The following is a 14,894-nucleotide window of genomic DNA, read 5'->3' on the forward strand; positions in this document are numbered from 1 at the left end:
TGTTGCTTGATGATTCTCCTGTTTTTAATATGTACGTTATTGTTATAATTCAAAGCTGTTAATATATTATATTTTATAATGAGAAGCGAGTCTACTTATTTTCTCACAAAAAGTATTCCTCCACAAACTGGTGACCTCGGATTTATGACGAATCACAACCTGCAATGTTGTACGAATATGAAGTTTATATGCAAAAGCCTGAGCAACAATAAGTTGTCAAGTGTGATGAAATTCAAGTAAGACATTTTACCTTTGATTTAAAGTGTTTTGCCACGTTCTGTCAACATATTTCTGTCAGAATTTTATCGGATTTATGTATGGTGTGTTGAATTTGAGTCGCCAATTTCTCTGATTTAAAGTACCAAGAAGCTGTGTCGCTATATACGTATATTGATTATTTTTCTGTGTTATTGAGTATATTTGACTGATCTAAAATAGTTGACAACAATGCTTCTTCACAATTGGCGCGAGTTGCAGTTAAGCCTCCGCCATTTTGTCGTCGGTTCATCCAACTGGATGCGCAGTTTAAATTGAGTCACATTACTGCTGACGAAACTCAATTTTATACAGTGATCGCCGCTTTAGAATCAGAAGTACTTCAATCAGTTCGTGAAATTAGTAGTCCACCGGCGATGGAAAAATACAAATTTTTAAAAGAAAAATTAATTTCTGTTTATGCAGAATCCGAAACAGTTAATATCAAGCAACTATTACAAGATTTACAGCTGGGTGATATGAGGCCTTCTCAATTGTTGTCTAAAATGTCATACTTATCCGCCGGTAACCTAACGGACAATATTATTAAAACATTATGGATGAATAGACTCCCATCAAACATGCAAGCCATTTTAGCGGCCAGCAGTGAGCCGCTTACGAAACTGTCCGAAATCGCTGATAAAATACACGAGCTGGTCATGCCAACGCAAATACATGCAGTTCAGACTTCTGATCAAGGTATTGTGGCGTTACAGGCTCAAATTAATGAATTGTCCAAACAGGTCTCTCAATTAGTAGCCATTCAAGCTGAAACTTTTCGGCGCCATCGCTCTCCATCACGTGGTCGATATGCTCGCCGTAGCTCATCCAGGAAACGTTATGAAAGCCCTCCTCCGGGTATTTGTTTTTACCATCACAATTTTGGAGAACAGGCAAACAAATGCCGCTAACCGTGTATATATAACAACCAGGGAAACAAAATGGGTCGTCGCTAAAAGTCGTGAATGACAGCAGCCGAAATATTGCACGCCTTTTTGTCATCGATAAGAATTCAGGTTAAAAATTTCTTGTAGACACCGGGGCTGATGTTTCTGTCGTTCCACCACATTTTCATGAGCAAAAGCGCCAAACCAAATTACAACTTTGCGCAGCAAATGGAACTCCTATTCAAACTTTCGGTGAACGACTGATATCTGTTGACTTAGGATTGCGCCGCAAATTCCAGTGGCCATTCATTATCGCCTCCGTTTCAAGTCTTATTATTGGCGCTGACTTCTTGCAAAAATTTTCTTTGCTTGTTGATCTTAAAAATCGCCGTTTAGTAGATTCTTCAACGAACTTATCTTACCCGGGAGAAATTCGCAATAGTCAAGATTTAAACATTAAACTGATTTCCGATACTTCTCCATTTCATCAACTTCTCAGAGAATTTCCTACAATCACACGCCCAGTTATGGGTAATTCACAACCCCAGCACGATGTACTACATTATATTGAAACTACCGGACCCCCAATTGGTTCTAAACCAAGACGTTTATCTCCAGACAAGCTTAAAGCCGCCAAAGATGAATTTCAATATATGATGGAACAGGGAATTTGCCGCCCATCGAAAAGTTCATGGGTCAGTCCGCTCCATCTAGTTCGGAAACGAAATGGTAACTGGCGCCCGTGCGGAGATTATCGCCGGTTAAATGCAGCTACAATTCCTGATCGTTACCCAGTTCCGCACATTCAAGACTGTATGCAAGTCTTAGAGGGAAAAACTATTTTTACAACTGTTGATCTAGAGCGGGCGTACAACCAAGTACCCGTTAATCCAGCTGATGTTCCAAAAACTGCAGTTATAACGCCTTTCGGACTATTTGAGTTTCCAGTCATGACTTTCGGCTTATGCAATGCCGCTCAAACATTCCAACGCTTCATGAATCAGGTGTTAATCGGCCTGGACTTTTGTGTACCTTATTTGATGACGTTTTAATCGCTTCCTCTTCAGAACAAGAACATTTATCCCATTTAAGAACTATTTTTGAACGGTTTCAGAGTTACGTCGTTAGTCTCAATCCTTCCAAATGCGTTTTTGGCCAACAAAAAGTATCCTTTCTTGACCATGAAATTAGTTTAAATAATCTCAACAAAAAAAAATTATAATTTCCATTACAATTGAAAAAAACTACTTTTTCCATTTTTCTCCTTCATGTTTGTTATGACTTTTTTTTTTTTTTTTTTTTTTTTTTTTTTTGCAATTGCAAACTTATACATTTTATAAATTAAACAAAATTAATCGTCAGTTTTTCAAAAAAAAATAATAACATTTTCTTCTCTTTTACAATATTTTTTGATAATAAATTACAATTTGAAAACACTAGCAATAAAAATTTTTTTTTAAAATTTTATAACTTATCTCTTTTTAAAAAATAATATTTTTTCGTTGTGCTTTTTGAATTAGATTTAGTAATTAATACTCTGCAATAAAATTTTTGTCATTTATTACCATATTACGTTGAACCTAACTCAGAAGACACACTTAATTTGTCATTTAAGAATTTCATGTTAAAATATTTAGTTACACAATTTCAAAGTTGTTGCTCTAGTCATAATGGTTATTCGTGATTTTTTTTTATATTACAAACTCATGTTTTAAGTTTAACTCGATACAAGTAATGCAGGTCGTCGGGCTACCGAAGCGGGGTTGCCATCCCCTCCGCAGAGGATCAAAATTGTGATGGCTTGTCTTCGGATCATCCTCCGGGATGTTTCCCAGACCGTCGCCAATAGCCCATTGTGCAGCTCTAGTGCGACGTAAATTAACAACAGCAACAAGTAATTTTAATACTTTCAATTTAGCAAATTTTCAATTACAAAATAATTTCAAATGTTTTCATATTTCGATCTGGATTTTTTTTTTTTTTTTTTTGTCTTATCATCTAACAATATGCATGTAAATAAATTATAAAAAAGTCGCTCAAAAAAACATTGTCTTTCGCGTGCAACATAAATTTGTAAAATACTTTCTGAATTAAAATTAATTACATCAATTAACAGTATAATATAAGATATTATTTGAATGGGGATGGTGTTTTCTACACTAGGGAACGCTGCAAGCTCGGTACCGCCTAAATTTCTGGGTTACTGTTTTCGTTGTATTTTAAAGCCATTTGGCATCATTGTGTTTTGAGATTCTTGCAAACAATGTATTTGATTACTTACTTGTGTTTACAATGCTAACAATACTGGTGTTTACAATGCTAAAAGTGTTAACACTAACGTAAGATGGTGCACAGCTTGCAACAAGAACAAACAGAAATAAACTTTTGGAAAGAGGCCATATCAAGACAGCCAAAAAAGCGAGTTATTCAAAATCTAGCAACCATGTCACCTTTTTTAACAATATATCTCTAAAAAACTAAAACAAATTTTCACTTCAAACTCACCAGAATTACATATTAGCATTAATATCTTATGAAATATGGCAGATTTGAGCTCAGAAATTATCTAATTTATTTCTTTTATTGAAAACAAAATTATTCGTTTGAAAACATTGCCTATCAGAATGACATGTAGTAAGCAGCTGCAAACTTTTTAACCGGAACTAGAGTAGGTGCCGAGCTCGAGATTGTTGTTGTTTATATTTCTATTGAAAACACCATCCATTTAAAAAAATTCTACTACGTAAATTAACAACTACTTAACAAAAAAATCTAAATTAGCAATTTTAAAGTTAATGTCATGCATTCTACCTTTTCATTAAAGCTTATTTATTACACATTATTTTGATAGTTATTGTACCGTTAAAACTAAAAGATTTTAATGATGTAAAATAAAATAATTATAAATAATAGAAAATAATTAAATAATCATAAATATAATGAAATGTTAATAAATAACAAAATAGTTATACGTTAAAAAAAATTGTCAAATTAAATACCCCTTAATAACTAAAAGCACTCGATAAAATGTTTATAATTTCAAAGTTCAATAATCTTGCGATGGAATTTCTGAATGAATCAATTATACGTATTGAAAAACATTCAAAGTATGATTTTTAGAAATTTTTTAAAACAAATATGTATTTGATTTTGTCTGTTGTCATTTTATATTCTAAGAATATTTTCCTCTCTTTTTTCTGCAATCTATTGGTAAATATAGTTATAAGTGAATCGATCCAATTATAACATAAAACAAATTTAATATAAATATTACAAATTAAATTCTTGAAGAAAGATTGCAGATTGGACTAATTAGATATTTTATTTTAGACTACCCCTCCCCTTTCTGAAACAACGCATCCTTCTGTGAACTCTGAAAAAGAGGTCATGGGAATGATAATGGGATAAACAAAATTGGTTACTTTCTCATGACCATCCATGGTTTAAACCATCCTCCCTTCCCCGCTCTCTTCGGTTGCGAGTTTAGAGAATTTTCTGGAGAATGAGTAACAGCAGATGCGTGAATAGCATTAAGTGCAAACAGCTGCAACCCAATGTGACGTCATGAATGTTGATCATGTTATAATTATCTATCGTGAATTTTTTTAAAGAATGGCATCAGGGTACTAATTTCTAAATTTCTTTTTATTCGGCTCTTCGAAAAAGGACGCTATTTCCCTGAGTAAATATTAATTAATCTTTTAATATTAATTTTGGTTGGCGTTAGTGCCAATTTTTATTTTTACCCAAACAGGCTTTTGAAGATGGAATAAATTCTTATCAAGAATTTTTTGTAGTTTGGACGTATTGGTATAGTAAACCGCATTTTGTTCATCTATCATGTCCAGCAGACGATCGCAACTATTTGTTGGCCGTTTACCTTTAGATTCTAGGGAAAGAGAAATTGAAGCCCTCTTTGAAAAATATGGAAGCTTGGTGCGATTCAACTTAAAATATGGTAAGGGTAAGATATATTTTATAAATATCTAACACACTCTTTTTCGTCCTTAGGCCTAATTGTTATAACGCAATCGTTGGAAGGAAGGAAATGAAGTGCTTCCCCGTCAACTGATATTCCACTTTCCTTTTTATTATTTATATCTTTCTAATTATGTATTTAGTTCAACGTATGTGCTAACCTTCTTTATTAGTCAGCTGGTGATTATTAATCAGCTAACGTCATATACATTAATAAATTAGTTAGTCGTATTCATTTTTTCTCTATAAATTAAGACTATCTTCTGGTTTAGTATGTTCAGCAGTTCCATAAAAAGTACAGCATAGTAGAGAAATTATTTTTTATTTTGATAAAATTGTAGTATTCAGAATGAATTATTTAGTTGCCTAGCAATTTTTTAGTACCAATTCTACAGTATCATTTTATTAGTCTATGAAAAATTAGAGGAATATTTCTTGTTTCTCAAATTTTTTATTAATAAATGGTCTAGAACAGTAAATAACTTTTATTGGCAAAAATTTATGAATTTCAAAGCCACTTTCCAAATACCATTTTATTTTTGCTTTGTATTGGACAAGTATTTTTTACAATACAGTTGAACCTATCTATCTCTTGAAAACCTCTGTATCTCATAATTTCGTACAATTTCTATATGAAATCAATGTATATCCCATGCTTATGTTTATGTCTATTTTTTTCCCTTCAAAATCACCGTTTCTTGAATTTCTAATAATAGAGCTCAAATGCCAAAACTTTCTTTATAAGTAGAACTTGCAGACAGAGATGAATATCCTGAACCCACAGGAAGTAGGGATGAACAGGTTGGGGGTGTTTCTTGGAATTTCAATCACTATCCCTGCACTTCCTTATCTAGAAAGGAATACACTGATTCTGGTAGTAAGTGAGGGTTGATGAGTAGAACCACCAGGGGTTAGCTTTTCAACATAGATAAGAAAGCTAGGAATAAAAAATCAATTTCACCTCAAAATTGCTACCAATAAATCAAAGAATAATAAAGAGTTACTGAGTGAACTATAGAAATCAGTTGGTACATAAATTTATAGATGCCATTGATAAAAAAAGTTCTCTTTCTAAATGAAATCAGAATGACTGTTTTGCCTGGAGAAATGTGCTTCTAAACACTACCTACCCAAAGGAATTTTAAGAAGGCTGGTTTTAAGAATAGAGGTGAAGATGATAAACGAGAGGTTGAAGGCTTCAGTAGAAGAAACTGTTGACGCTGGAAGTGCAGTGCCAGATTTGCAAGATTAGAATGCAATAAAATCTGGATTTAATGTTGACAATAATTTTGAAGATTTTTACAAATGGACAACTTTCTGGCAACATATGAACATTGACAGATGTGGAAATCATACATAATGTAAAAGGAATATCAGAGGAAGATGAAGATAGATCATATTGATGAACCAAAAGTAAATCCAAAAGGGGTAGAAAAAGCTGCGGAACTCTTACAATCTATTCTTGAATCCAAGGAAAATGTTATCTCTGAGGGTCTAGTCTTTCTAACTTTCCTGAGATTCGAAATCAGGTTTGACTGTATCAGTAAGTATTCTTTTATTAATCAATATTAGAAAAATGACATTAGTACATATAATATTCAATGGTAAAAAAAGTCAATCTAATTGTTCTTTGCTTGTATTTCATAAATTAAAAAAATATATAAATTTTTAAATATAAATATACTATAGCAGTGTTCTTTCCCAAAGTGTTTTTAGAAGGTTGGCTCTTCCTGCCTATCCCTTGATCCCTATTAATGCACCTTCTAATCACTTTTTGTACAAATAAGCCACCCCCTTTAAAACTCTGCCTTTTTATTCATATTCTATTTAGAAAAGAATTATTTAAATAATTACATTACGGCAAAATTATCTGTGTTTATACACTGGTGTGCAAAAATTAAGGGCAAAATAGAAAAACGAGCATAGCAACAAAACAGGCAGTTAAAGTGGAGGGAAAAATCATTGAAAAAAACAATCATAATATGGTAAAGTAGAAAATTTTCATATATGCACCATGGTGTACAGGGAGCGTGCCCTAAGGAAATAAAACGACCTGGGCCTGTATGCTCAGTATTTATGTAAATGGTTTTGTGCTGTATACATCATTTTTAAATGAAGTGAATTTGTTAAGGTATCAAATGGCCAACAAACAATGCAGAGCCAGACACCTGGATGAGTTTACGTATGGTCTAATCATTGAGAAGTGGGAAGGTTGCCGGTGGAGTTCAGGATCACCTACAGCCAGGGATGAGATTTTTCGCTTTTGTCCGTCAAACTTCAGCCTTTTTATCAAAAACTCAGATTCTCTAAAAGTTTTGGTTTTTTAAATAAATATTCCGGTTTTTCTGGAAATTTAGTCGTTGAAATAAAATAATTATATTTATTTCCGATTTTCAAATATAAACAGAATATTCAATCTACGTGGCTGCCAACCCTTCCGTATTTTTACTTATTTTAGGTATTTTCTCCGCTTATAAGCACAGAAAATAAGATTTTCTGTATTTTTGCCCACCCGTCAGATAGCTTGTGTTATCGTAATTCAGATGTCGCTGCTTCCTGTTTGCTGGCTCGAAAGCAAACCTTATAAAATATATATATATTTGTGGATTTGCGGTGAAAATATTTATTTGCTCATTCACTTAATCTTGTAAATTTTTATTTATTATGGCTAAGCTAAAACAATACAAACAAGCAGAGTTGCCACAGGCGACTAAAATGCAACTATTTTTGGCATAAGGCGACTATGGCAACTTTTTTTGCCTGAAAAGGCTGGAAAAGCAACTATTTTCAGGAAAAGGAGACTATTGGGAGACTTTTCTAAACTCCTAGCAATGTTTTTTTTTTTAAAGCATAATTTGAGTGGAAAATCTGAACCCCACAAGATAGTTTCTGAACACACTAAACTTTTTTTTTCTTAAAAAATAAAAAATTTTGAATTGGAAATTTGAGTCTTTACTTTTTAATTGGTTCAATCTGCACAGACTCCATTGTAAGTCTATTTCATTTCTCGACCGCCTTTTCAATGATTATTGCTACGAAATTCCGCATGATTTTTAAAAAATAAATAAATTTAATGCGATATTACGATGCGTGAATTTCGAATTTGAGTAATCACTTTTCATATATATAAACATTTGCGCTTATATAAAAATCATCATATTTGCCACCAACTTGACTGAATGGATCATGGTATATGACAATTAAGTCATTAACAAAATTTTAGTCATATTTTTGATGAATTTTTGTTCTTCGCTAGGCAACTATTTTCCTAGTTTTTGGCTACTATTTTCATATTTTAGGCTACTATAAGCAACTATTTTGTTCAATTTTTTCTGTGGCAACCCTGACAAGCCTTCAAAAAGTCCCAAGTCCAGAATCTGTTAGTATCGTGATTCTTATTCACGCGATTTTAATACCAAACATCTATTTTGTATTTACCTGATCTGAAAGATGCACATTGTGGTTCTTATTCATGTGATTTAACTATCATTCATGGCGATTCTTATTTATGAGATTTGAAAATCCAATATTGCGATTTGTATTTACTATGTGTTTTTATTATCAAACATCGATGTTCGTATTTACCTGATTTAAAATTTGCTAGTTGCGACTGTTATTCACGTGATTTAAATATCGTACTATGCGATTCTTATTTGTGAGATATAAAAATTCAATAGCGCAATTTGTATTGATGCGTTTTTAAAACCTTATTTATTGATTCGTTTTTAGGCGATCTAAAAATTATGCATCATAATTTGTATTTTCGTATAAATATATATATATATTCTTGGATTTGCTCTTTTTTACTCTCTGACTACTCTCATCCCTGCACAGCATCGTTTCATAATGTTACTTTTTACTACCAGACTAAATATAATTTCCCACTTTGTTACTTGAACGTTGTAAGCTCGCTGAACTTTATGTATCTGCCTTTAGCTCATGTCGACTAGTCAGGGAATAATATCTAGTATAGTACAGTCAGAAACTCAATAATGAATGAAACAAAAACTTTACTTGCTGTCTCAATATTTATTTTGTCACTAATTTAGTTACTATGAAGAATTCCTGCTGCTTATTTAGTAAAATTTTTTATAGGAACTGGGATGGCGTATGCTTTTGTGGACTACGAGGATAAGAGAGATGCAGAGGTAATCTTTTTTTAAAATTTTTTTATAGATAATATTTACTATATTAAAGTTGAATGCTTTTTATTGGATTTGATTTGATAAACAATTTCTAATAGGTCATATTGTTCGTTATTTGACATGATTTTCTCATCCTCGGCTCTTACCTTAGACTTAAGCAGTTTTCAACAGTTTAAACCAGCTTTTTTTTAACAGTGAGAGCTAAGTTTGATTGTGCCATATTTTAATACTTTATTGCTTGCGAAATTCTATTTCAAAATGATTTATTTATTTATTATTTTTTTCTGCTTGACCTTTCTCTGCTTTTTGCTCAAATACTGTAATTGTTTTTCAAACGAATTATCTTAGATTTCAATTAATCTTTCCATTTACCCTGTGATGCTCTCAAAATAATTCAGCACATTACAGTATTTAATAAGCATTAAAAGATAAATAGCTAGACTTATTTGTCTTCTGAAACAATTTAAAGCCGATTAAAACCCAATAAGATACTGTAGCCCGAAGATAGTTTTTTCTTCTGCTGTAAGTCTATTAATAATCTAAGTCAACCCCTCGAATGCACTTGGCTCTATAGCAATAGAAGAAAAGATTGCAGAAGTCTTAAAGAGTATTGATTAAGCTTCACTCGTTCAGATTGTGTTCTACACACAATCCGTCAATATAGAGATCAGTGCTAATGTTCCCTCTTATCTTCTCAGGTTTTTATACTCTTAAACTATTTTTCTTGTACCTCAAAGAAAAGAAAAATCCCACCTCTTAGAAAGAGCTTTCCTTTTTATATTGATCCATACACAGTGATGACTTTATTAACAAATGACCATTCAGCTTCTTGGCACAACCTAGTGAATCTGTGTTTAACATGTCTTGTTATTCAAAGTAGTTATTCAACAGAGTTATATTCCTACATTGATATTTGAAACATTTTTAATTTACAATAACGTTTAAATGTAAAATGTCATAAAACTTTTAATTAAATTGTCAGTCTCCTTAAAAAAATGCCAAAAGTTTCTGTATGAATTGATAATATTTAATAATAAAGATTCCACGATTATTGACTATAATAAAATATTGACTAATAATGCCTTAGCTTTAATATAGATTGGTTGCGAGGTTAATTCTTAATTGTGTGTTTTTCCCAGAATTTGATCTAAAAGCAATAATTTAAATGAATTATATCTAAACCTTAAATTTTATATTTTATAAGTTTTTTTTTTTTTTTTAAACCTAATGTGAAAAATCTATATTTTTACTGAACCACTAACTATACTATAGTGGTTATATCAGAGCTCATTCTAGGCAGAAAAAAGGGCAGCGTGCAAAAGTTTAAAAAAAGGGCATTGTTATTCAAAAAGGGCAATAATTTCTTTCTATGGGCTTTACACGTTCTATGAAAAGATATTGACAATTAGTGAAAGGAATTTTTTTTTTTTTTACTTTACTAACAGTAGCAAAGCAACCATATTTACTAATTTTTATTGATAAATTAACATGTATATAGAGTTATTGAGCTAATTAGCTTAGTAATTTATTTAAAATGCATGCATATATTAATAAAATAATAAATGTATGTTTTTAAGTGTCTGTAGTTATGATTTAATAATTAAAATGATTAATAATAATTATGATTTAATGATAGTGGAAGCAACTGCAAACTTTCAAAGACAACTGCAACAAGGGTGTGTGATGGCTATTTTCCCTTTTCCATATAAATCTATGTATTGACAGCAATGACAAACTAGATAAAAAGAGTTGAAAATTTAAGAAATCCATTGTACAGTTGAGAGAAAAATAAAGAAGGGTTGAGGAAAGAAAGGGCACTAATTTACATCTGGGGCAACAGGGTGGATTCTTTTGACTAAAAGGGCAGCAGGGTGCTGCACCCTGTTTACCCTGCCTAGAATGAGCTCTGGTTATATTACAAATTCTGACGCACAATTGTTCTTTATTTTCTGTCTTATACCCGATTATTGAATCGTTTCCCTTTTTTATATCAAGTTGTGTTTCTGTTTGATTTTTCGTTGAGGGTGCTAATTTCAATTTCTATAGTTACCTAGTAAACTTAAAACTATTACTTAGAGTATGATCTGAATGAATTGATTTAACTGTTTTTAAATTTTATTTCTTCACCTGGTTGCACCTAGCTGATTTTGTAAATAGGATAATTAAAAGTAGTGACATAACGAATAGTGATTCGGCCTCGTGTAAGAAAAAATTGGCTGAAAACCGAATATTAGGTTATAATTGCAAAATTGTTCCTTTTTCCCCCTTTTTTAAGAAAAAAATACAGTAGGGAACCGATTATCCGGAACGATCGGGACCATCGCTATTCCGGATAACTGATTTTTCCGGTTTTCTGACTCGCTACACAAAGCCCTTTTTTTATTGTTAAACCCAACTAAAAAAAGAAATTTTTTTTGGAAATAATCTTAAAAAGAAGAAAAAACGATGAAGTAATACACTAATGATTATTTCCAAAATGATAGTAAGGTGAAAATTTTTCAAAAAAGAAAGAAAAATCCTAAAATCTTAAGAGGAAAAAAAAAAATTTTTTTTAAATGGCCGGAAAATTTATTGAATTTCGTTCCGGTTTTTTGGTTTTCCGGTTTTCTGATTTCCGGATAACGGGTTCTGTACTGTACATTAATGAATATTGTTTTTTATTTATAAATAGGTTAAGTCTTATTCGTTATTGAAAAATCATAAAAACTTAGCTATATTATTGGTATGGGATAAAGGGGGGAAAACTATAATAGTTATCCATTAGAAATATTTAAGATAAGTAAAAACTAACAGCTATTTTAAGAAAAGAATCTGAAATTGTGAAATTTAAAAAAAAAAAAAACTCTTGATTCTTAAAACAAAATTTCAATGCTGAAAATATTTTCCAGGAAAAAAGTATCCATTAAATAGTATGAGATATAATGTATCAAAAATGCTGTACTATCATAAAAACATCCATAAGAAAAAGATTAAAACGAAACAGTAAAACAAAAGTATCTTATTGCCAAAATTTTTAAGCTGAACATCTCAATTTTCCAATCTTATTTTCACGAAAGTAAGAGCTTACATTTCATAATAAAGAAATCTAAGCTTGCTGTTCAGCATAGAATAATCTAATTTTAGATACGTTGCAAGTTTTAAAATGTAATAAATGTGTGCTAAAACTATTTCTAATAATGTATAGTAGATAATACACTTTTATATTTCTCTTTATTAAATTCAAACAAGAAAAAAATGGAAAAAATACTTTGCTAAACATTTGGCCAACTGAATAATCAGCAAAAAGGCCGAATAGTGGCCAAACATTCGTTATATCCTTAATTAAAAGTATTATCCAAAAAAAGTCTGCTTGGTAAAAACTTGCCTGTTCATAATTGTCTTAAATTGCTGTCTTTTGATAAATGACTAAATCGTAACTCATGTTGCACTTATAATAAGAAATACTTAGAGAACTAAGGAATTCTCAAATTTTATAATTGTGAAAGTGGATTTATTTAATTTGCAAAAGCCTGATATATACCTAATACCTGATATATACCTATAAATTCACTTAAAATAAAATTATAAAAACATTTAATTACATTGCAGCATTCTTTGCCCACGAATTTAATAATTAAGAATACTCTGCTGTTAATAAAGGAAAGATTTATTTTAAACTTCAAAATCACAGCAAAAGAAAGATCCTACTCACTCAAAAATTATTTACTTTGTAAAACTATCACCATGGCAGCCGCAAAAACTCTACTCGTTGCCATCTACTATTTGACTTATAATAAGTAAGTTATTTTACAAAAAGTATGGTGTGCATAAGCACTTAATTTCTTACATATAATGCTTACAAATTATGAAAGAAAATTTTTTCATTCAATGCATTGCTTAGTTATGTTATGAGTTGAGTTTGTCAAAGAAGTTTTAGAAAACTTATAAACTTAGTTTTAGATTAAAGTACCAAATTGTAAGCTAAACTCATTGATTGGTATTATGGGTAGATACAGTCGTGATTTTGTGGGATGCTGTTTTCCGCCTTACTTTTTCTCTTGTCTAAAATAGGTATATTATCATTAATTTGTTGGCTATCTATGTTTTTTTTTTAGGATTTTAATTTCTTTTTCCTGACTGTTTAAATTATATTTTATTTTAATGCATTTGCTTTTTAGTAATTATTTATTCTGACAGAAAATGTTAGGTAAGATATGTAGACGTTCAATAATATATTAAACTATAACGTTCACCGTTGTTATGAATTCTACTGTTTGTTTTTCCCTCTTGTAAATTTTTTTTATCCTTTCCTTATTTTGAAATAGTTTATTTTAAGGGTGTTTAACTTTTTTTTTAAATAAAGGATTTTGATCATATATTTTTTTGAACAGAGTAGCTTTTATGGCTTCTTTTAAATATCTAAAACCAGCCACACACCAAAAAAAATGAAACGTTTAAATGTATGTCAAGTAACATATTTCTTTATAATCATATTAATTTTTTTGACATGGCTCAAACTAGAGGAATGAATGAGTGGAAGAACAACACTGGTGGCTCTCACTATTGCTATGAACTGAAGTCTAATCACTCAGAATGCAAATGAATTTGGTTGTCAGAATGAACCTAGAAAGTGAATAGAATGAGAAAAGTCTTAAGAATGTTTGTCCCGGTTCAGAGCTCTCTTGTTTGTCACTCTTTCAAGTCTTTTGTGTGCACAGTTACTATTTTAAGTCATGAATAGTGGGGCTCTTACTTTTGACCATGACATAATTCTGTAATGTCGTGGACAACAGGTAATATAAAATTCTTCAGGATAAATTTCATAATTGAAGTGCTTGGGGATTAAATCTACCTACAATTCTTTTTCTTTCTTTTTGTTTGGGTGGAGGGGTAGAAATCTAAACATTAATAATTTTATAGAGGTTTTTTTTTTCCTTTAAGGATTAAGAAAGTGCAATTTCAAAAAATGAGTATTCTATAATTTTTATTTTTGATGTCCATTAAAAATATATAAGGCTATATATTCAATTATATCCTTCAATTAAGTAGCAAATGTATGTAGTATAATGGTATCTTTCTTTTTATTAATCCTTAGATTAGCTTATCTAGTTTTTCATTGCCAAGTGTAAGATATATATTTAAAACACATTTTTTTAATGTTCTTTCGGAACAGGCTTGGCAGTTTTGTTTAATGATAGTATATTATTTTTTAAACATTCTGATAAAAATTAAATCATAAATGTAATTTTTCTTAAGTAAAAATTTTTACAATAAAATTTTTTTTGGCAAATCTAAATACATTATTCGATGAAACGTTTTGTTAAATCTCCTTAGCAACTTATTTAATCGGGGTCTCCTCTAATTTTTCTTTGTAAAGTTTTATTTTAAAAATATGTATATGCAGCAATTTCTTAACATAGAATATTTTTCTGAAATTCAAATTTTATACTAAAAAATAACTGCAATTAGAAGGTTGAGGAAAATAGATAATTTTTAGTCTATCTGACAGCTTTATATTGTCTTTTCTATTAAGGAATCTATTCTTTGTTTGATCTTAGTTCCTAGCAAATAATATAATCAAAGTTATGCCATGCTCTTTTGCATATGCGACCAAGCAGATGTCGTTCTACTATATTGTGTTTAGTATCTG

At 30.6% G+C, this 14,894-nt stretch overlaps 1 protein-coding gene across 4 annotated transcripts in view; it reads left to right on the forward strand.

The window, feature by feature from the left end:
- Positions 1-4,561: 4,561 nt before the first annotated feature.
- Positions 4,562-14,894, forward strand: part of LOC107448893 (uncharacterized) — a 34,779-nt gene continuing 24,446 nt past the window's right edge. Inside the window, exons 1-2 of one of the 4 annotated variants that reach the window (XM_071184355.2) lie at positions 4,562-5,106; positions 9,216-9,268. In XM_071184355.2, coding sequence (XP_071040456.1) covers positions 4,983-5,106; positions 9,216-9,268 — 177 coding nt within the window. In that variant the 5' untranslated portion in view covers positions 4,562-4,982. The remainder of the gene's footprint in view (positions 5,107-9,215; positions 9,269-14,894) is intronic. The other 3 variants (XM_087153524.1, XM_016064246.4, XM_016064247.4) reach the window with 3 other exon arrangements.

Source organism: Parasteatoda tepidariorum, chromosome 10, assembly GCF_982258835.1.
Source record: "Parasteatoda tepidariorum strain Cologne lab strain chromosome 10, Ptep-v5.0, whole genome shotgun sequence".
Lineage (NCBI taxonomy): Eukaryota > Metazoa > Arthropoda > Arachnida > Araneae > Theridiidae > Parasteatoda > Parasteatoda tepidariorum.